This window comes from Argiope bruennichi, chromosome X2 (assembly GCF_947563725.1).
Source record: "Argiope bruennichi chromosome X2, qqArgBrue1.1, whole genome shotgun sequence".
In the NCBI taxonomy this organism is placed as follows: Eukaryota; Metazoa; Arthropoda; class Arachnida; order Araneae; family Araneidae; genus Argiope; species Argiope bruennichi.
The window spans coordinates 12,077,021-12,101,033 of NC_079163.1; the positions used below are offsets into that span (position 1 = coordinate 12,077,021).

Sequence of the window (24,013 nt, forward strand, 5' to 3'; positions counted from 1 at the left end):
AAATTGCGTCAAAATATGCACCGATGGTGCTCGTCCAATGTCCGGAAGATTCCAAGGTATACAAGCATTTGTAAAACAAAAATCGCCTCAGTGCGTCTGGACACATTGCTTGATCCACAGAGAAGCTTTGGCTTCGAAAGAAATGAGTCCTGGTCTGAATTTGTGTTAACTATGGTTGTAACCGCAGTAAATTATATAAAATTGAGACCCCTGAAATCGAGAATCTTTTCCGCACTTTGTGAAGACATGGGTTCAGCATTACTGTTTTATTGCGAGACAAGATGGTTATCACACGGAAAATTTTTGCAACGTGTTTATTAATTAAGAGAAGAAATCGCCATTTTTCTAGAAGAAGAAAACAGACCGGAGGTTGAGAATTTTCGCGATGGTTTATTTGTAATGAATTTGAGCTACTTGGTCGACATATTCGAGAGACTAAATAACTTGAATCTTCAACTCCAAGGAGCAAATATACATATGTTGGGTACGAGCGATAAGTTAATGCTTTATACAGAAAATTGGAATTGTGGTGCAAAAAAACCTAACAATGTTTGTAAATGTGGATGATTGTAATAAAACTTACAAGGCTGAAGAAGAACATGTAAAAGTTGTTTTTGTAACCATTGAAAATCATTTAACCATGCTGGCAATGAATTTTAAAAAGCATTTTCTTGCTGACAACAAACTGATAGCAAGTTACGAGTAGGTTAGGTATCCATTTCATAAGATTCCCGAAGGACTCTCAATTGATGAGGAAGAAAATATCATTGACTTCACAACAAGTGGCGAAACTAAAAGACAATTTAGTAATAAATCACTATTTGAATTTTGGGCAGGAGTAGAGAATGATTTTTCTGCACTAAAAACAAGGGCATTTCGCATTCTATTACAATTTCAACATTCTACCTTTGTGAAACTGGATTTTCGGCAATGGCTTCTTTGAAGACAAAATATAGATGGCTAAATATAGAAACAGAACTGAGAGTTGCTATTTCTAATATTAAGCCTTCCTTCGAAAAATTTTGCTCTGCAAGACAGGTACAAGGAAGTCACTAATAATTATTAAATTTGTTTTTAATTTAGTATGTTTTGATTAAGTTTGATTTAGTAAGTTGTTTTACTTTAATATGTTATTATGTATGGCGAAATGTATTTTGTTTTTATGTGTATGTGTGCTTTCCTTTCAGTCAGTTAATCAATTTTTTTAAATATGGGGGGCTCGCCCCACAGGTTGAGAATTGCTGATTTATTATCAAGAGAATTTTTTCCCTACCCTTTTATACAGTCATTCAAAAAATTTCTCATTTTCTGATGAATGGTTATGGCTATAGATAGCTCTCAAAAGGAACTTTAATTATATCCTTATATACAGGGTGTGTTTTTTTTAAAAAAACTGATGGTATTGAGAGACCTCTGTAGCTCGAACTATCAGCCGCAAAAGCCATCAAATTTTGTATGGGGACTATTAACGACATGGGGAAAAGGAATCCGCGAAAAAAATTTTAGTTCGAAAAGTTCCCGATGGGGGAATGTAGTTCTTTAAGTCTAAATTTTAAATTTAACTGCACGATAAAATTTTAAAAAGCTACAGTAAACAGATAAGTGAATAACAAAGAATGAATTTTTCCACAAATGTGCTTTATTCGAAAAAAAAAAAAAAAAAAAAACCTCCGTAAATGGTTACAAATAAAGAAAAAACGAGGAGATTCTATTCGACTTCCTTTTTATTCTTTGTTCTTTTGTTTTTATTCAGTAGAATCGCTTTCCCGGGAAAGACATTTCAATATGACCTCATTTTCTTGGACTAAACATTGCATTCTGTTCACCTTACTCTCTACAGCTGAATGCAACATTTCAGGAGGCATGTTCATAACAGTCCGTATTATGTTTTCCTTTAAAACTGTTAAGTTCGGGACTCCACCAAGATAAACCTTCGATTTTAAATAACCTCACAGGAAAAAAGTCGCATGGGGTTAGATCTGGGGAGCGAGGTGGCCATGCAACACGGAAACAGTGACTAATGATGATAAAATCTAGTGTGAAACCACAACAAACAGTTACTTTTTGAGAATGCAGTGGGATTTCTTGAAATGCATGGGGGTTGTTCAGATTCCCAAATTCTAGAATTCTGATCGTTAACAGTCCCATTCAAATAAAAATGGGTCTCGTCACTCCAGAGAATTGTTCAAGGCCAAGCCTCGTCGACCTCCATCCTGGTAAGAAATGTCAAAGCAAAGGTTAATTGAAGATCATAATCTGTTTAATTTTAATTCATGCAAAAGGCTCATTTTATATGGATAAAATTGAAGAATTTTTCTTAAATCTTTCCATACTGTTGAAGCACTGACATCCAGTTGTCAGTCAATTCCACGTGTGCTTCTATTTCCAGCAGTGCTCGTCTGATTTCTTTCAACGATTGCAGTCGCAATATCTGTAATCGTATCCTCCGATACCTGTTTCCGTCCTCTACCAGGCCGAGTTGCGGGAGAATCTGTTTTTACAAATTTTTTAATCACTGCTTTCACTGCATTAATTGATAGAGGTCCTTTACGTAAATTGTTTCGACTTCTAAATTCGCGCCTGCGCATTAGATTGATTAAGATAAAAGAGCTTCATAAGTAATGCAAGCTGTGCTAAAGTGAGACTCATTTTACAAATCAATTGATTTATGAAATGATTTTCAATGCCCCGCTTCTTTTTTATAACTCAAAATACTGGCGCTGGTGTCGACTACGTAATCGGGGATTTACATTTTACAATTTCTCCCCGTATTTCATGCAAAATTTTAACTGTCTTAAAGTGTAAAGCGCCACACTTTCCCCTATCGGCAACTTTTGGAACTTTTTTTTTTTTTAATAGTCCCCGAACAAAATTTGGTGGCTTTGCGTCTGATAGTTCAAGCTACAGAGGTCTCTGAGTACCGCCAGTTTAAAAAAATAATCCTGTATTTTATTGCTATAGACTCATTACTTTTGAATCATTATTCATAAACATGTTCGTTTCATTTCCAGTAATCTAGATGTAGTAGTCATAATTTAGAAGACCTAGTTAGTGTTTTGTCATATCCAGATTCAGTTCTTGGAGTTCACAAATATACTTTTTTTTTTTTTAACTGAGCTGTCATTTCAATAGTTGAAACGAATGATGAGCATATATATCATTAATATTACAGCAATATTTAGTTACCAGTTATAATAATATATCATTTCGATAGATACAATTAATCAATTTCCAAACAGCCATCTGCGTTCTCATAACTTTTTCAAATAATCCCCACGTCAGGGATGGGAATTTAAAATTCTTCGGACTTCCATCCGTTTCCTCCTACCCTCTGGCTGAAAGCCTATTCGGTATAACTTGAAACACATAATAGCTTTCAACTAGACATTACCTTTATTTATTTTTCCACTATTTTAAAACCTTTAAAATATATTCTTCAGCATAAGAAACCTTTTAAAGGATAAAATATGCAGATACTTCTGGGCTTTGTATATATGAGATATTTCATTGCTTACTAAAAGTATCAACTCATTTGAGAAACGATGTTATTTGAAGTTGTTCGAGTTACAACCCAATGAAACCGTAGTAATTCGTTTTTACAAAAGTATCTACTACGGTTTTAATAATGATTTGAAAATGAATTCTTCTTGCTTATGGAATAGAAATGGGCATGTCTCACAAAACCAGTTAATTTTGAACCTTCTTTATAAGCAATATCGCATTTTTTTAAAAATTTAGTACACTGTTTAAATGCTACGTAATGTTAAACAGTTTGTAAAATTTATTGCATTAATTAACGTAACTAAAAATACATAAGCTCATTGATATATAGAAAGAGAATAATATAAATTTCATTAAAAAAGTTTCTGATATTTTCATATGTTGAAGTTTAAAGCTACGTTCATTTTTATGAGCTTTATGTCGCATTCCATGCATCCTTTCATCTCAACAGTAGCAATGACCGCAGATACAGAACCAATGAGTGCAAACCTTCCTACACAATCTGGTCCATCATCAATTTAATTAAATAAAATGTAGCATTTTATAATGTCGATGTTTTTAGTTGACCTCAAATTCATACTTTGACTGTTTAAAAATATTTTCTTTAAATTCGTTAATTCCTTGCTTATTTGGTATCGAAAATAAGGGCTTAAATCAGTTTTTCCTCATTTAATTATTTTACAATGATAGTGATACTTGATACAAAATTATTTCCATAGATTTAATTAGAGAAATATAAGGAAAGAAAACTTGAAATATATTGTCTTTTATAGCAGTGCATCTGAAACATTACTGTAAAAATATCAATTCATGTAAGCTATATAAGTAGGTGCCGTAGCATCCTTAATTTTCAACGGTGAATTATACCTTAGGTTTTCACCTTTTATAGATACAAGGATCGTATTTAGAGATTCCTTTTCAATTTACCTTCTTTAATGCCTCCCACTTTCGCTTTATTCTTTTTTCTCAACGAAAGATGTTTCTGATGGACAGACAAAACAAACCTCCAAGCATCTGGCCAGACGTAGTGATCCATTAGACAAGTGTTACACTGTGGTCCCTGACATATCAATTCGGTTTGTAGCTGGTCGTCTGAATGGCTAGTCTGTCAGGGATCAAACGAGGATTTAGTTTGGCTTTATAGCAAAGGAGAACTGCGTCAAACAAATAGTGATAACAGAACTTTGTTACGTTTGTTATATTTTTTGGTTATATTTTTAAAAAGTAAAGTTCTATAATAAAAGATAAGATATCATGTGTAAACGTGAAAAACATTTACAATAATGTCATTAAAATTTCAAACCTGAAGGCATAAAAAGGAAATCTTGCCAACAATGTTAAGATATAAAATCCAATGAAAACAAGGAAAAACTGCTAAACCAAATCGGAAAACAATCAATTTTGGAACAAGCGGAGAAAGAAAAAAAAATATTAATTGGAGTCTTTTTATTTGATGTTTTTGAAAATATTTATTATGTACAGAAATGCTAAATAGCTCAGTATAAAAAAGACTTTATATGCATCAATAGAAATGGGTTCTTTATTTAACACAATTCTTTTTAACGATATTTCAGTCAATTGTGCTGGAATTAGTTAAGTGTTGTATTGCAATCAACTGCGCTGGAATTAGTAAAGTGATGCTCAAGAACAGGCGGTGTTTCATCAATTTTTTCATGAGGATTACATTCAGTTGTATTATCTGATTCGATTTCAGTGTCAAGGCTATGAATATGTGCATTATCTGTAATCATAGATTCAGGAATATAGTTTGCAGTACAAGACATTTATGATTATCTACTATAATTCCATCTCTATTTTTAATTGATTTAGGCGATTTTCTGACCTGTATAAACGTAGGTAATTATACCATCGATAATTAAATTAGTAACAGAAATAATTAAATCAATAATCGAATATGTCAAAATTAGTTTTCAACCAGCGCAGCATTATTCTCAAAAGTTTAAAAATGGACGTGTATTTATTTCTTATGGTTTGTTCAAAATCTAAATTTTTGAATTGCTGTTGAAAAAATATTTCAACCTTAAGATTTCTAAAGGAAAAAGGAGATAAAATTGCAAAAATGAATTCATTTCAGATTTTGATGATGTTTTTGAATTGGCAGGTATGAAATATTATACCATTGCTATAATTTTTTTTGCAAGATATAATGACGATTCCCAAAAATAATAATGATATATGAAATTATTGTATTAATTCATAAGAATAAATTGAATTTATAGTTATACAAATAATATTTCAATACTATTTCCTTATTTCTATTATAATTATGAACATTTTGAATCCTATTATCTCATATTTGAGATTTCCATTTCTTTCCTCACCCAAGTAAGAATTTAAAGAGTGAATAGTTATAAATAATGAAAAAAAAAAAAAAAAATGTGAAAAAGAGTGCATATTATAACAATGTGTTGATATTTTTTCTTCAACTACTAGTATTTTTGCAAATTTATTGCATTAAAGCCATTTTTGGGTGTGTCCTGCTTCATTAAGAAGTATTTTCCTCACTAAAAAGAAAATGCATTGATAAATAGTGATGGCTTATAAAATAAGATTTTCTAAAAAATTTAAAAGTATTTTAGATGCATTCTTATGAAATAATGAAACAGAAGGTAATACTTACTATATTATAAAGTTGCCCAATATTCGTTTCGTATGCCAAATTATAAAAGTAATTTCCCTTTGTAATTTGGAGAATGTTTCGAAATCGGAATGATATTAATTGTGATGCTATTAAAATAAAAAAAATTAATGTGGTCGAAAATTTATTTGTAGGAGTGAAATAAAATGCTTCACGGCTTCATCAAATGATTTTCTTCATCAATTTTTGATAAAGTTGACTGATTCAATTGCTTTTCAACATATTTAAAGCACAAATTTTTATAAATTATATCACATGCTAAAAGGTAATTTAAAATCAAAAATGGACATGTTTTACTAGAATACTACTTCATTTTACTCGAATGAACAATTCCTGACTCGAAAGATTAATTCCCTAAATACGAATAAAAGTCCATAATCATGTTTTAACTTTAAAAACTCAAAATTTTATTTACTCAATGATGAAATTTGATATTCGAGCTTAAATGGTGTTACAACTTTAAAATTAAATATACAAGGGGTGTGTTCAAATGAAAAGGTACGAAATGACACTGTGGGTATAAATGAAGATTTTATTCAAAGTATACACCATAGGCCTAAACACAACGATCCCATTGATTAACGAGCCGAATGATTCCTTGTTCCCAGAATTCCTGTGGCCGTAACGATACCCAGTCCTTCACAGCGTCCTTGAGTTTGCAGTCCGAGTTGAAGCGCTTCACTTTCAGAAGTTTTTTCAGGCGCCAAACGCATGAAAATCGCAAGGCGACAAGTCCGGGCTGTAGGGCGGATGGTCGAGCTGCTCCCACTTGAACTTGGCCATTTCCGCGTGTGTGACTCTGGAAACGTGTGGACGCGCGTTATTATGGAGAAGAACCACACTCTCCGTGAGTAGTCCCGGTTTTTTTGTTCTTGATGGTCCTGCGTTGTCTTCGGAGTATCTCACAGTACACATCGGAGTTAATGGTTCTGTGCTCGAGGGATTCAACAAGTAGCGGACCTGGGACGGCGAACTCAAGGACGCTGTGAAGGACAGGGTCTCGTCACAGCCACAGGAATTCTGAGAACAAGGAATCCTTCGGCTCGTTAATCAATGGGATCGTTGTGCTCAGGCCTATGGTGTATACTTTGAATAAAGTCTTCATTTATACCCACAGTGTCGTTTCGCACCTTTTCATTTGAACACTCCTTGTAAAAGTAGTGTTGTCATTGAATATTTGAAATTTTATGCATTTTTTTAATATGCAGAGAGCATGTTAAATTTTAGTCTTTGCAGAGTTTCAGAAGATCTCATTTACTTTTAAATGGCATCTTTTGTTTATAAATATAGTGAGTGGTGTCAGAATAATATTGAGCACTTTGCTTCGATGGCTGTACATAAGAATAAAATTTAGAATTTGATATGTCATGTGGTGAAAAATATTGTTTAGAGATAAAATGCTTCTTTTATTCTTTAAATATTTATGATGAGAGAGATTTCACCTACAAGTAAATTAAACCGACTAATCGACGAATACGCACCGATATACTTAAATGCATATAATTAAACAGTTTTATTTGAAAAAAAAACATAGATATTATCTAATAAATCAGGTTTTTAATTTCAAAAAATATATAATGTATAATTGGGAACGAACAATTTTCTGAATTTTTTTTATATTTGGATAACAAACATGATATCATGCAATAGGAAATCAATCAATATTGGACAGATTCTTTAACATACACCACATTGGCTAACATAAATGATAAAAACGGTGTGTGTTATTGTAATTAAATGTGCATAAATGTAGTAAGAAATTCTAAATTTTATATAATTGTATTTGGGATCTTCCGAATTTATTAAATTCCCACAAAAACCCTTCTGAAGCCAATATTTAAATAATCTTCCATAAAATTTTATTCGTTAACCAATCACCTGCTGTCTTTATGATGTATTCAAAAGAATGAAAGTGATAAAACAAATGATCTGATCATATGATTTGAACAGTGGCTACAGGCAGTATATATTATGCAGCTGTTTTTTAACTAATCATTTTAAACTTAATTAACATGTAAACGATTTAAATTTAGTCTTTATGTTATTAATTTTATGAAAACATAAAAGCTTGCAATATATATCTTATGGAAAAGAAGTGATTGAAGGAATAATGTTTTTGAAAAATTAATCATGATTATTAGTTGATGATTTCCTTACTTACATTTGCTTGCATTTAATTTTTTTGATATATTATAAGAGAATAATAAAAGATAAAATACATACATCATTAAAGATTATTATTTTATAGAGCCTGTCACGAAAAATAGAGCATAAATAGCAAAGTGAATATTAATAAAAATAGTAAATGAATTGCAATATAAAATAGTAATTAATTATATTTTAATTAATTCAACCATTATTTTAATATTTCGTAGTAAATACATATTGCAGTCCTAATCTTTATATTCTTTACTTATAATAAAGATGAATGTGTGTTTGGACATGGGCGTTATGTGTCTGTTACTACTCTACAGGCCAAACTAGAGTTACTCTACAGGCCAATTTGACCTAGAGTTACTAAACCAAGAACATATCTACTTTAGAGGATGAAAATGTGCATTTTTTGAAATTTTGATTAGAATTTTAATTAAAAATTAAAAACAAAATTTTTTCGTTTTTCCATGTTAATTACCAAAATTTTTACAGTACAAAAATTATTTTTAAATCGTCATAAAATTAAAAAAAAATTATCTTTTCAATGATATCTATTATTTTGAGCTGTAATTTATTGTGCATTTTTTAATTCATTTCTAAAAAAATATTTTAAGCATAATATTTAACAATATATTTCACACAAAATTATAAAATTGTACCTGCACAGCATGTTATGTTTGTATGGGACAAAAAAAAAAAAAAAAGAAAAAAAAGAAAAAGGAAATGCTTAAAATATTGAACAGAACAATGTAAGGTTTCTAAAATAGTATGAGTTATCATACTATTAGTCAAAGTTAAAGCTTTAAAATGTTTTGATGAAGAAGCCATAAATACCAAGTTACATAAAATATTTAATTGAAAATTTTAGCCGCCATTAATCCCGGCGATCCAGCTTCTCTCCAAAGGCTGCTAATATTTAATATTTCGAATATTTTTTTTTTATTTTTTTACAAATTTATTTAATTAGCAACAAGACTAATAATAATTTTTTTTAACCTACCTACCTAAAAATTCCAGTTTAGCATCCTAATTGAACATCTGCTACTCAATCTGGGAGCAATTTTTAATAAATCTCAAAGATTGAAGATGCTAAAATTTTGGATGGATTTCCTTGCGTCTATTTTATTGAAATTCATTCTTGCTGCTAAGTCTGATATTCACAGTTGTTGATAAAGTGGGATTCTATTGCATATGTAGGTCTTCTGTCAACAGCTGGCGACCTTGAACTTTGCTGTTTTCTGCAGGCGCCTTTCCCATTTCTACTGCCTCAACCTGACCTAAATTATACTCATCATTCTTTTTTAATGCAAATAAAAGGCTTTCTTGTGCTTCTGCAAATAGAATTTGCAGTTGGAGTCCACAGGATTGTTGAGAGGAAAGGAAACGAAGGAATAATGGCTATGGAGGATTGAATAAAAGCGACGATAGTTTTGGTCTAGAACGAGGTAAAGACTAATTTTGATGAATAGAAAGGATACGTTCTTGAATTGATTCCATGAGGATGAAATGTTTGCTAAAAATATTCTAAGATTATGATAAAATTCTGCTTCAACAGATAAAGACGATGCTACAGAAATTGTTCGTTTTCTCATGAGAACAGTATATTCATTAGTTATTTTTTAATTCCTGATTCATAATTGAGCCGAAATCAAGCAAATGATATTTCCTAATAGAATGCTACTATTATCGTTTTTTTTAACTTGCTAACTTTTAGATTTATAAATAAAAGGTTATTAGCTTAGTAAGAAGTGGCAGGATCGACAAAAATGTACCTATTTTCTTCGTCAGATTACATAAATTGCTCCACATGTGATGAATTATTGGCTCCTGAAGTGCTTGAATCCAGTATACAAAAATTATTTGCGTATAAAATATAAATAATTACAATTATAAAAAAAATCACCGATGTCTTAAAATTATTAAAAAATAAACAAGACTGCACATTTGAAGATGGCACATTTTCAACACTAATACAAGACAAATGGACACTAATAAGCAGCCCAACAGGTTAAAAACTATTAGAAAGGAACAAACCTCTCGTTACGAGGTGCATAGAATAATTAATAATTCATCTGGTTTATCAAATACATCAGCACATCCTGTAACTATATAGTAATTTAGTAGCTTAACTTCACCAATTATGCAAGTCATCGATAAAAGACAATGTTATCTCATAATAAAATTAGAACCAGCACTTAATATTAAACCAATTTTAAAACTAAAATTACAACTAAATTTTAAAAGGGAGGCACCGGAATGAAATCCAAATCAACAATGTAATCATTTCTATGAGCATACACATATAATTGCAACCAAGTTCCAAAACAAGCTATTAAACAACAAAATTGGAGCGGTCGCTAAAAAGATTTTTTTAAAAAAAAAGAAAAAAAAAAAAAAAAGGCACAATTTGCCTAACAAAAGGATACGGATGAGTAAGACTATCATCGGAATTGCGAGAATCACAAATCCTCTTGTGAATCTCCAGTGCGATCTGCATTTTTCGTAAAAGCAGGAATTTTTTATATCAACATGGCTTATGTTCTGATGTTGGAAAGAAGATGAAAATCTTTGGTAAAAAGAATGGTTAAAAACATAGGAATGATATCAATATTTTGTCCAGAATGGTAATCTGAACTGCTTAAAATGCGGAATCTGAATAAAGAATCAAGTGAAGGGCCGTAATTTGTTAAGCAATATATATAAAATAATTAACTATTTCATATCTGATCAGGACAAAAACTTTCTTGTACACTCGCCAGTCTAAAAAATTTGCCAATGAAGTGCCCAGTTTTGAATTGAATAGAATCTTTTTTAGCTCTTCTCTTAATAAAGTAAAATGCAGCTGGAATTATTCCCTTGGCGCAGAATGGCTAAAAATGGCTCTTGCGCAATGAAACACAGTATATCCATTTATCCACAATTACCGACTATTTTGATAAATTGAACGGGCAGCTCATTTCTTGGGACATCGATATGAGAAAGTCCTCGCCAGATGAGATTGAACGAATTTTTGGCATTGTAAAAAAATATTTTTTTTATTTCCAAAATAAATCTGGAACTGACCTCAGGAGAAGAGAGAACTTCAATCGAGGAGCAACTTATTGAGAAAAATTAAATCCTAATTCCTTTCTCTCAGATCCAATCCACCGTAGAATTAATTACGACCAGCTCGACCTAGAAAATAGATTATATAAATTCATTTTGAAACAATATTTTGGTATAAGCACACCGCTATAATAAATACATCCTGAGAATCCAACATTTATTACTAATCCTGAGTTCTTCGATGCAAATTTCACTTGATCAAAACCAGGCAGTTCGATGATTTAAGTCTGGGGTCCGTCTGCTTAATTTAACTACGCAAGTCAAGTCGAAAAACTATATTAAAAAGAAAAGCCAATGGACAAAGTTTCCAAAGGGGAAATTTCAATTTTAATGACCTAACAACTGCATGCAAGGGTATAATACCCTGATATTTAAAGAATTAGTTGGAAATATTTTAAATCGCATTGTAATCTTCCATAAAAGTACTCTATTATTAAGGTGTGATTTCTCTGCCTGAGCCTTTGACAAAGCCTCGCTTCTGATACTAATGCTAAAGAGCAGGGCCTTCTGAATCACAGTAAAATACTGTAATTTGATTACAAAGTAGAAATCCTCCAACCACAGCCAAAAATGTAATCAAAATTAATGTACAAATTATAAGATCTTTTTTATTAAGATCAGAAATATGAGTTAACAATGTCAACAAGTTATTCAAAGTTACATCATCACTGTTTTTGTTATTTTTATAGATTTATTGTTAAAACGGAAAATATAGTCTCACTTTGTACTTGAAGAGTGAGGTTTAAATATTTAGAATGCTTAGATGATTTTCTTGTTTTATCGTGTTTAGGAACTATATATTATCCATTTTTCACCATTTACTTTAAAATAAAAAAATAAAATAAAAATTAAAGTTCGCTTACAAAAAAAATCAAAGAATGAAATTTATTTAATTTCTTATTATATTTTTTAAAAAAATTACAGATTCTTCTATTTGTGCAATTGAGCTTTTTTAAGACTTTTGAATCTTCTTTATTTGAGAATTTTTTCGATTGAAAGAGTTTTTTTGCAAGATTTCTTTTATAACTGATATTTTTTTCCAAGATAGTCCTGCCTTATAAAAAATTTTCAAAATCATTTTTCAGTATTTATGATACGTTCTTATAAAACATTGAAACAGAGGGTAATATTTAATATATTAATAAGCTGCCCGTTTCGTATGCTTAACCATAAAAATAATCTTACTTTGTAATTTGGAGAATTCCCCCGATTAAACAGTACTGCTATTAAAATTAAAAATATTAATATAAGAGAAAATCTGTATGTAAGAAAGAGGTTAAGTTTTTCACGCCCATTCAAAAGGAATCGAGTTCACTTAAAATTAGTTAAGATTGCTAGTTGAAATATTTTGAGCTCCGATTTTAGTAAATTATATCACATGCTAAAAATTACATGGAAATTAAAAATAAATTTCGATCGTGTGTAAGCTACTTCATTTTATACTTAAAAGTAATTCCTGGCCGAAAAGTTTTGTTTAAATTTTTTTATTTCTTAAGAAATGAACAAAAGTCTGCAATTTTATTTAAAATCAAAATTTTACTTGTTCATTGATGAAATTTAATATTTGAGCTTCAACTTTGGTTCAGTTTCAAAACTAACTATATGAAATATGTTACCACAGTGTGTTTGGAATTTTGTGCGTTTTTTTAATGAATAGAGAACGCGCTGATAAATTTTTAGTGTTGCAGATTTCTAGAAGGCTAATTTGCTTTCAAATGACATCTTTTGTGTTATGAGTATAATGAGAGGTGGCAGAAAAATACTGAGTAATTTTTACGACGACTGTATAGAAGGTTAAAATTCATATTTATTATTAAAATTAAAAAACAAAAAGTTATTTCTCATCCACAAAAAATAGAGAATGAAATTCAATTTATTGCAAAAATTAAGCCTAAATTAAATTCAACTACTTCTATTTAAAGAATAAAACTGTTTTTAGACTTTCTAAATCTTCTCTATTTGGGACTTTTTTTGCGGTTGAGAGATGTTTTTCAATACTTCTCTTATATCTGAACAATTTTTATCGAAAAAAAATAAGGCGATTTCGAAAACAGGTAAATATCTTAGTATAAATTGGGTAATCATGCATTTATTGACGATGAATGATAAGGCTAAATTTTATCGTTTCGTAAATTAATTTCTTTCAAGCTAATGCTATTTTTTAAATAAAGGAAATTTTGCACAATATTATAGTCTGAATATTACATGTTGTAGGAGTCTTCTGTAATTTTGAAAGAAAATTGCTTTTTACTTTTAACAGCTTAACAGAATATTTTCTTCATGCCACGTTTGACTAATTAATTGCTTTTCACTGAATTTCTTATTTGATTAATAAAAACTTTACTGATATATATTTGCTAAAGTTTCCACAAAATTTTCCTAATTTTTGAGAAATTAAATGTAGTTTTACCATTAAAATCTGACAATCTTTCTGAATGATCTGCATCATGATGTTTTTATTTTTAAGCTTGTTTTTCTATGGATGCAGGGACGTTTTTCGTCGTTATGAATTCGCATCATTGATTTACTGATATAAAGTATAACTTATGGATAAAAATATTAACCGTTCTTATGAAATTAAGAATTTAATTTACTATAATTAGTATCGATTATTACTCTTTTTATAGAAATGAATAAAGACAAGTAACTTTTTTTATTTCATCACACATGATAAATAATTTAAATAAAATTCTTTTTTCATATACAAAGAACTCTTCGGTCAATATAACATATAAGGACCTTCCAACAAATAATGAGCTGAAAGATGTAGCGATGACTTAATAAAATAATGGTACCAAAATGTGGAAGAATCATTTAACGACCCAATGAAAAACTTAGAAAAAACACTCCTAAAACACAGATTCAGCTTTATTAGAGAGTATGCGGAGTATGAGTAATCGGAGAGACCACTTCCACTGGTTTTCATCATCGTTTTATATTTATTAATGTTAGATCCGTTCCACAGATATTTCTGGGAGGTGCTATTTTTCCCTTAGTCACGAATAATTGAATCTAGTAAAGGCACGTATTTTCCATCGATCTTTAATAATTTTTAAACGATGAAAATCGCAGTTGTGCTATATATCTCAAGAAATTATCTGTAGCAATCATATTTTTGAAAAATGCTCTCTGGTAACTCAACAACGGTATTAACATGTAGATCAACTTCTTAGCAACAGATCAACATGCGACCTGTAAATTTGTGTAAGTGAAAAAATCCAGGTAACTCTGAATGCCTACATAGGCTGAAGTATATCAGCATGTAAGTTATAATTCAGGTTTTTTTTTGCCAGTGATTAACACTTAAGCATATTTTTTCCTTCTAATGAGTAATGGAATACAATTTAACGACTTTAATTTTAGAAATACTGTCTTTATTTACTACAAATTATGAAGAACGTTTCAAGTATATTATCGCAAGTTTTCGATGTCAGGTCTCGGAGTTTTTTTTTTAATGCAACTATCAAAAATATCATTAAAATCTAATTCATGAACATTTTTTTTATATGTTTGGTATTATAAAATGCTTAAGAATGGTTCTTACAATTTCGCAGAAAAATGAAAGGAGAACATTCAGAATATCTGAAGTCAGTATAGATGTTTCATTGCCGTTATATTAATAATTTAAAATCTTCTAAAGAGAAGGGATTTAAATTATCTTGAACAAAATTCATTCTTCTCATACCAGATTAAAACCGTTTTAACCGATGAGACATTTATTTAAGCAAATATATCCTCAGAAATATTTTAGCTTTTATTGTTTGCAATGGATGTATTATATTTTCATATCGAACGTTGATAATCACCGAGTAGCCTTCATATGGTGAATACTCAGTGTAAATACTCGGAGAATATTCAATTGTTACTCAGGGAATACTCAGTTGATAATCAGTGTAAAACTTTTGCTGGTAAATTTAATCCTACATTTAAGGCTTGAATTTTAACCTTTCCGGGTCAAATTGTTATTTATTAGAAAAAATTAAAAATTTGCAGAAGCAACTAGGAAATATTTCATACTTAAAATCATTCATTAAATTCAGATTAATTAATTAAAATTATTCATTCATCAATCATTTAAATTCAGGTTAAATTGCTATCTAGTCTGTAAAAAACTCTTCCCACTTAAAATTAAAAACAACAACAACAATAAATCATTCCAATGATGTCAAATGGCGTCAAAGATCCGGCTAGACTCAGCAATAAACATTTAAAATTTCCATTGGTAACACAAAATTTTATTGGGTTTTTTTTTGTCATTTTTTCCAATATTTCAAAGCATTTTCTTTTTTAATTAAACTTTCATCTATTTACTAAGCAATAAATTTTTACTCGTATAATACTTTTAGGTCTAGATGTCTCACTTTTATATTCATTTTTGAGCTTAATAAGAAGATCATACTTTGTTTGGTTTCAAAAGCAAAAACCATCAATAAACAATACTAAGCAGAAAAGAACTACCAGAAATATTCTGAATATTATTATTTAATTTGAGCCACTTTGATATAGTATGAATTTCTCAAAAAATTTAAATAACACACTTAGTTTTGATTTATGTCACAATATGCTAACAGCGAATTCTTTTAAAGGGATAAAATATCCCCTTAATAAACGCATATTATCTTACTAAATATTGAAAAGATCTCCGCTCATTTATTAATTAATTTCTATTTCTGAGTGGTTTTATTTTTATTTGTACTATAGTAATAGTTTTCCTTTTGCTGTGGATACCAATTGTTTCAATTTCAAATGAGCATGAAGGCAATATTTTTATACCATGGAGTGGTAGCAAAATTCCTGCATAAAAAATTTCTTTTAATTTCGGCTGTATAAATTGTTACATTCGAAGCTAACAAAATGCTATGTTCTGTAATATTTCTTTCTGGCTTCCTGTTTGTATAATGGAATTCTATAATCAATTTTTCACTCATTTTCCAGTAAGCTAGAGTTTTGACATTTTTGAGCACCTCTGTGTTCTCGATGACAATACATTGCTTAACTATTTATAAAACCTAACTATCAATTAATAGATTTATTTAATTCAGTTTTGGTTCAATACTGGTGGCGCCATATGAAAATAAGTTTGCAAAAAAAGTTTCAGAATTCTACTATATTTTAATAATGAATTAGTAATTAAAGAATAAATTGCAGAAAATAATTAGAAAATATATACTCCTTACAGTGACTAATAAAAACTGTTTTTATTAAGTAGTAAATTTCTTTTCGAACATTCGAAGATGAAGAATTTCTTCGCTGAATTACATCCAAAAAATTCCTTCCGTCTTTCGCTCCGTATTGTGTTCGTGCTTCATTAATGCGAACCAGTTAAGTGAAGAAAAACTAGCTAATATAAAATATGAAAAAACAAGTCCTATTATTCTTTGATATTGCCGTATGTATGCAAATCATTTGGCGCAATGTTTCGATGTAGTTTTTCGCCAAACCTTCCACAAAAGCAGAAGCCCGTCAACAAGTCGGTCATTGCTCCGCTCAGGTTGCTTAGACACGGAAGCTTGCTCGAAGAAGTGTTGGTTTCTTGTTATTAGGCTACCTTCTATCGGAGGGATGTGTCCCCTCGCCAAGATGCTGCTCATAATTCTCACACTCATCGGATCAGGTGAGTTTCATCTCACGCATTTCTTCTCTTCACACAGGGAATAGAAATTGTTTCAGTAGTCGGTTATAACGTTTCCGATTTCGTACTGTAAAAATGTGTGAATTGCGGACGGATATTATTCTATTCGTTTTATTTTGCTTTTTGTCTTATTTAGTTTGGAGAGTTCGTTATTAATATTTTTTTTATTACTTTAGTTTGACTGTAAGGAAGGGTGAGATATCGAAGGGCTATTGATTCGGCGCACATCTTTTCTTTCCACTTGTCATGCGCATTTTTTGGGGGGTCTTGGTTTGAATTCTTTTTTAGAAACATACCAAATCATTTCTTCTATCATCGTTTCTTGGACTCAAATTTGTGGCAACGACATGAGGTAACCGAATCAGTTAAAAATATTTTAAATGGTGGATGAATAATGTTTCCAAATGTTTTTTAATTGTAAAGCGTGTGAATTTTGGAGACGTTTATCATGAGCATTTTAATCGCTTCATTTTTTATTTTTGTCTTCTATATTTAATTCGGAAAGTTTGCCGTATTTATTAAATAAATTATACAATTTTTTTCTTATTGCTTCAAATTTGGAAATATTAAACAGTTGTGGACTCAGTGTATATCTTACTTTTTGCTGATTGTATGGGTTTTGTGTGCGTCCGTATTTCCTTTCTGTCTTATTCGCCCCCCCCCTTTTTTTTGTAACTCTTATTAACACTTCATACCTCAACTTCTTAATCTTAATTTAATGTTCTACATGAGGCATGCCAGTAAGTTTTGCAATCTTTTAAGTGGTTGACAAAAATATTTTTTACTTCTTACTGTGAAACTTATGAAATTTAGCGGCTGTTGTTGAATGATTTTTATTCCACTTATTTATTTTAGAAAGCGTATGTAAAAGAATATAATGCAAGTATCATTTTAAAATTTTAAGCAACATTTTATTAATTCCAATTCGCCGACACTGAAGTGGATATTGGCGTACATCTTTATGTACTACTCATCATATGGAGCTTATTTAAAAGTCATATCAACTATGATAATTTGTTGATAGAAGAAAGTGCAATCAAAATTTTGATATATAAATTGCTGTCCTTAAATCCTATCATTTAGAATTCAGCACTAATGAAACTATCAAAAAGCTATGCTATCATGCTATATTAATGCTTCTATTAATGAAATTCACGAGTAACACTTTCCTAGAATAAAACTATTGATGCCTGATAGGGCTCAAGGTAGTCTAGGCAAGTATTTTCGATAGAACTAATAAGTTGTTTAGAATGCCAACCAGTCGCTTTTATTCCTATATCTAAATAGAATGAAATAAAAAAATATTATTATTGATTAATAATTTCCTATTTAATATAATATAAGGATGATAGTTTCATCAATTATCATATTTATAGTTTATTCTAACTTGTGCTCTTATAAAATTGCGCACAATATTCACTAAATTTAACCAAATAAAATCGATAATATCTTTCGATGCTGAAAAAATATCTTCGATTCTATATGAAAATGTTCAACTGATTTTTTTTTTGGTTGAGGTTCAGATTGTTTTTGATAAAAATTAAATATAAAGCCTAAAATATGTTCAAGATTTGGCATATTTTGGATTACTAGTAGGTAGAAATTCTCCTGATTTGCTTGTTAAGAAGTGCAAAATTAGGCAGTGTAAAGGTTCTAATTAAAAGGCTCGAATTCCGGTAATGAGATATCTATATCATTATTTACTATTACTAATAGTTGAGGAGTTAAATAAGAAATTCTTTTAAATTTGCCTTTTAACTCAATATTATTTTGACATTGTGAGGTTTCTGTTATGAAGAAAAATGTTTTATTAATCCCTCAATATGACGAAAATTGGAATAAGAAATTTAGTTTATATAAATTCTATCGATACGTAGTATTTGATTTCGCATGTGCAGAATATGTTGCTGATTCTGTTCAATTATTTTTTAATCCTTTATTTTTTACACAACTTTTTGAATATGATGAAAAAACGAAATGTGAAGTAAGAAACGATGTATCAGACATCGTTTGTAAAACATTTAGAATCAAAATAATTCTATGAGATATTTTTTTTAAAATTATTCCCCTTATTTTAAAAACAAACCCTGCAATAGAATAGATCTCTGAATGATTTGTAGTCATCTCAAGCAAAGAAGTGAGCAGTTAATTCTGAAGATTCTGAGAATAAAATAGTTGTTAATTTCTATTAATATTGAATTGAATGATACCAATGAATAGTATGAATACTTGTCCCAGTCTTTATCTTTAGAGAGAAATTTAAACTAAATTCTAGCGAGTCACTGATATCTAGAAACAGGAAATCTCTTATATTAGGTCACTCTAGTCGATCTCTTAGGGCTTCAAATCAGTATAGTCCTGGTCTATCAGAAGGAACTACCATTTGCTCCTTTGATTTGCGCCCATCATAATAACTAATGAATTGTAAAATATCTTTAAAGATAACTCTAATTGCATTTTATGCTATTAAGTTATTGAAAGTTAAAATTTGAACTGATGAAATTATTTATACTTTTTGTCCTTTTTGTGAAAATTTACTTCTGTTTCATTAATTAAAAAAAAAGCTTTAAAGTTACCTAATAAAAACAATTTTTGACTATTTTATTTATGAATAGATATATGAATACATAAGCACGGATTGATAAGAGGCGCGTGAATTTTTTTTTAACCTAGCACCATGTCTAAAAATTCTGATTATGTATTAATTTTAATAATGGTGCTCTTAAATAATATTTATGATTTGTGAACCAGCATTAGAATTTCAAGGGAGTCTTTTGAAGATGACAGCTCAAATTTATTGTACCAAATATAATTAAAAGTGTTTCTAAAATTCTCCTCGACTTCTGACCATAAAGAATAAGTTTCAAATTCAAAATAAAACCTATTGTTTGTTTCTTATGGCACTTGCCACTGACAAGCCCGCTGTTACGAAGACAGCGATTTAAGCCTGAGGGGGAACGTCTCTTATTTTTTATAGCAGCGCCAACTAGGGCCAAGAGTACGACTTTGCCACTCACGCATCACTCATTCGCTTGCACAACCCCTTTTTACAGGAGGGCACATTCACACATCTCACAGATAGAACAACAGAAGAACAACCATGCCCAAACCGGGACTCGAACCCGGGACGCCCAGCTCACGGGGAAGACGCGCTACCCCTATGCCAGGACGCCGGCTAAAATGAAACCTAATTTTTGGGTTGCACTTTTGCATGCAGCACATATAATGTATTTTACACTTTATATGTAATAAATATACGTTCAAAGACGAAATATTTGTGTTTTATCTAAGTTCTTAAAACACGTTTCGATGAAAGTCGTGACCTCCTCTACTCACGGCTAGTTTTATTCACAATCTGAGAATCGAAACGGAATTCAGTTGTAAATCGAGGAGATCCTTTGATTTGTATTTACGTACTAAATCAACTGTAGAAATTTATTACATAAATATAAATGCATGGGATAAAATATTTACTCTTTTAGTTTTTATTTATGTGAACTCAAAGTTGGGCCGTCTGGACGTATATTATAAAAATTGTTTCTTTCATCTTCGTTTAAAGTAGGAGTCACTGATAGATTACCTAGCTCTTAATCCACCGCTGCTGTGAATGACGCGAAAATGTGTCGAAAGATTTCAACGAAAAAAGAAGAACTTTTGTTTTCCGTTCTCGATGAAGCTGAAAATATGCTGCATTAGTTATAGAAGTCGAAAATTGTCCTTCTACTCTAGTGATGCGGGGAACCTAATTATTGTCGTCTTTATCTAGAGGGAAATGGAGACTGTTAGTTATAAATGCAGCTACTATGAATTTCCCCCCCTGAAGGCGTAACATTTTCATTTCAAATGCTCATGCATTCCGGTCTATCGCGCAAACAGCACATATGATCTTCTTGCCACAAAAGGAATTCAACATCCGTGACGTCTTTATTGGAAAGAAAATAAAAAGAAATCCTGAATACTTTCAACTCTGACGTACGCCCACCGCAACCTGATTGAAATTAGACAACTGCGACTTCATTAGGGCATATGACGAAAGTCTTCAAAGGTGAATCATTATGACCTTTTATTGACTCAACTAAACCACAAAACCTTGGTTAACGGTGAAAATTTGTAGGCAAATTCGATTCTAGCGAAAAAAAATAATAATAAACGTATTGTCAATAAGTATAGAATGTTAGCTGGGAGACCGGAAGAAAGAAGCGGAAATACTCAAAGAGTAAATAGTTTGGATTCCCACAATCTGGGATATAACCTGAATTGTTTATAACATAGGGGAAAGTTTAAGACGTTTCAATATAAGGAAATCGAAACCCTGTTCAGAATAAAATCAAATTTGGGAAAAAAAATCACTACTCAGATGATTTGCTTTCGGATACCGCAGTGAAATATAACGCAAGCTGAGAGGAATAAAGCATTCCTTTTTATAAACAGTTTTCATTAATTTAATATCTAGTACGACAACTATAAATTAAAAAAAAATTCTTCCTGTTGTGTACATTCTTTTTTTCCCCCTCCTTATACGATAACTGTAAATTGTGCTAATAATTCTATATTGCAATCTGTGAGCATTTGGAAATTCGGAGAAATCTCTAATTTGCAAGGGGTTGAACCAAAGTCTGGTCTTTTGACTTCCTGGGGAAGGGCAGCTTAAATATACATTTCAGAAATTTGAAGGATAAATAAACATATTCTTGCTTCCTTGGTTGTGTGATTACATTGGCTTCCAATGGCGGAACGTATGTCGTACATAAGAGGATCGACGAATCACAGTAGTCGCATAATAATTGCTTCATTCAGAATCTGGATGCCTAGGAACGACTCAGATTATTATGATAATTGACTCTCTACTACATCCGTTTAATATCACTCTAAAGAAATCTTTATATTCTTACAATTGGATTGTTCCATGAAAACATTTGAGTAGAAGGTAACTGTAAATGTGTCTTCCCACCATGCCAAAGCGTCCTGAGTAATTTGAAGATCAACAGCTTAATCCGGCACAAAAGTGAACGTAAAATGGCTTCCATTACTGTGCAATCTATACGCCCCCTTTTTCCAATGAAGGGGTGCGACCCGTCGTCAATATAGAGATAGCTCAGCCTCACGTCATTTCTGTACTGGGGAAATGAGAACCTGCTTACTTATTTGACAACTTCTCATCCTCATATTTGGAGTGCCCCCTACCTATTGAGATTTAGAAGAAGCAAAACAATTTAAGGTTGTTTTTTTTTAATACAAGATTTAAAAAATCTTAAAAATTTGCTTTAATATGTAGTTTTAAATGTAAAACAAGATGATAATAATGATAGCCTTTACTTGAATAAAATATAGCAACTTTCAATGCAAAATCTTTATTCAACAATTGTTGAAAATAAGGAGAAATTACCTGGAATTTATTAATTTCTTCTTAGATCTTAAGGCTAAAAATTAAAATAGCATTAGAGTAAGTTTATTTTCCGCCCTAAAGTCATTTGAGGAAAATTAAGATTTGGGCTCATTTGAAATCTTTAATCTTAATTATTATTATTTTATGAAGCTATTTAATATTTTTTTAAAGTTTCATTTTAAAATTTTAAGTCAAACGATGTTATCAAACAAGATACAAAATCATCAAATATATACTATATATACTAAAATCATAAAATATATCAAAAATATACTAAATCATTTTTTAAGTTTGGAGGAAAATGTTGCTTCTAAGCAAATTTTATGCTTGTTGTTTTACGTATAATAGAGAACCAGGGTTTGACATTCCAAAATTTAAAATTCAGCATAATATTTAATGCTAAAAGAAAAATCAATGTTTAAGGCAAAGTAATTGGCTTATTTAAATTTGTGCTTATTCTTGTAAAATGAATATCATGTCATTGTGGCACGAAGAAATGGATAGTTAAAAAAATATTTATAAGTTAATACGCCTAAAAGGAACTATATTAAAAATATTTTTAATCAATACAAATGTAATTAATCTGTATATAATTGCACTTTTAAAACTAATTTTAAACAAAAGAGAAACTTTCTATCTGAAACTTAATTGTTGAAACAATGCAACCCGGATGTGAGTAGAGAAACTTTAACATGCTCTTCATTCAATCTCGATTTATTTGAAAAATCAATGTAGATATTTCTTTTTTTTTAATTTAAGACATTTCATTAAAATGTATCGAATAATTATTTTTAAATGAGCTTCCTTTTATTTATTTTCAATTGATATTACTCTTTCTTATCTGTCTGCTAATTTTTGAATGGAAGCAACATTTTTCAGAAAATAATATAAAAAATATCCTTGTTTTATATATATTTTTTCTAACTTGATTGTCTGGCAGGAAGAAGTGAAAAAAATGTCCTGCATCAGTAAATTGGATTGCGGTTATGACGAAATACCAAGTTAAAAACTTTCAAAATGAAGTCATTTCCAAGAATAAAGTGAAATCGCGATGAGAAACATCTAGATCACTATAATAACAAATGAGGCACACTTACAAAAGAATTTGTTTACACACATATTTATGTTCTGTATTTCTTTTCATAAAGAAAGTGCGTAGGTAGATAAAGAATTTCTTTTTTTTCCTCGGAGAAAGAGAAAATCATGTAGACATTATATTAGACCTGCCGAAAGAAGTTGACCCTGGCTTTCTGATGACGATCAGTAGTGAAAATTTTATAGCCAAAGTAAATTAACACGAAAAAACTAGTTTCCAGGGTATGACTGTGTGGTTATTCCTCTTATTCATGAGATTAAGTTACGAGAACAGAATTCTTTATACATCAGTCAGTTTTTTATGTCTATTTAAAAGTGAAGTTACGGTTCGGACTTGTAAAGCACTTACAAAGTCTGTATTTCTTAAAGGTCTATAAACAAAAGTCTGTATTATTTAAAAGTCTACAAAGTCTTTTATATTACTATTAAAAATAGTTATATAAAATGCGATCTGTAAAAAATTATAAATGAAATTTTGCTG

At 30.3% G+C, this 24,013-nt stretch overlaps 1 protein-coding gene across 1 annotated transcript in view; it reads left to right on the forward strand.

Moving 5' to 3' along the window:
- The first annotated feature begins 16,911 nt into the window (after positions 1-16,911).
- The window catches only part of LOC129960762 (uncharacterized), an 82,818-nt gene continuing 75,716 nt past the window's right edge, over positions 16,912-24,013 (forward strand). Inside the window, exon 1 of the mRNA XM_056074374.1 lies at positions 16,912-17,033. Coding sequence (XP_055930349.1) covers positions 16,982-17,033 — 52 coding nt within the window. The 5' untranslated portion in view covers positions 16,912-16,981. The remainder of the gene's footprint in view (positions 17,034-24,013) is intronic.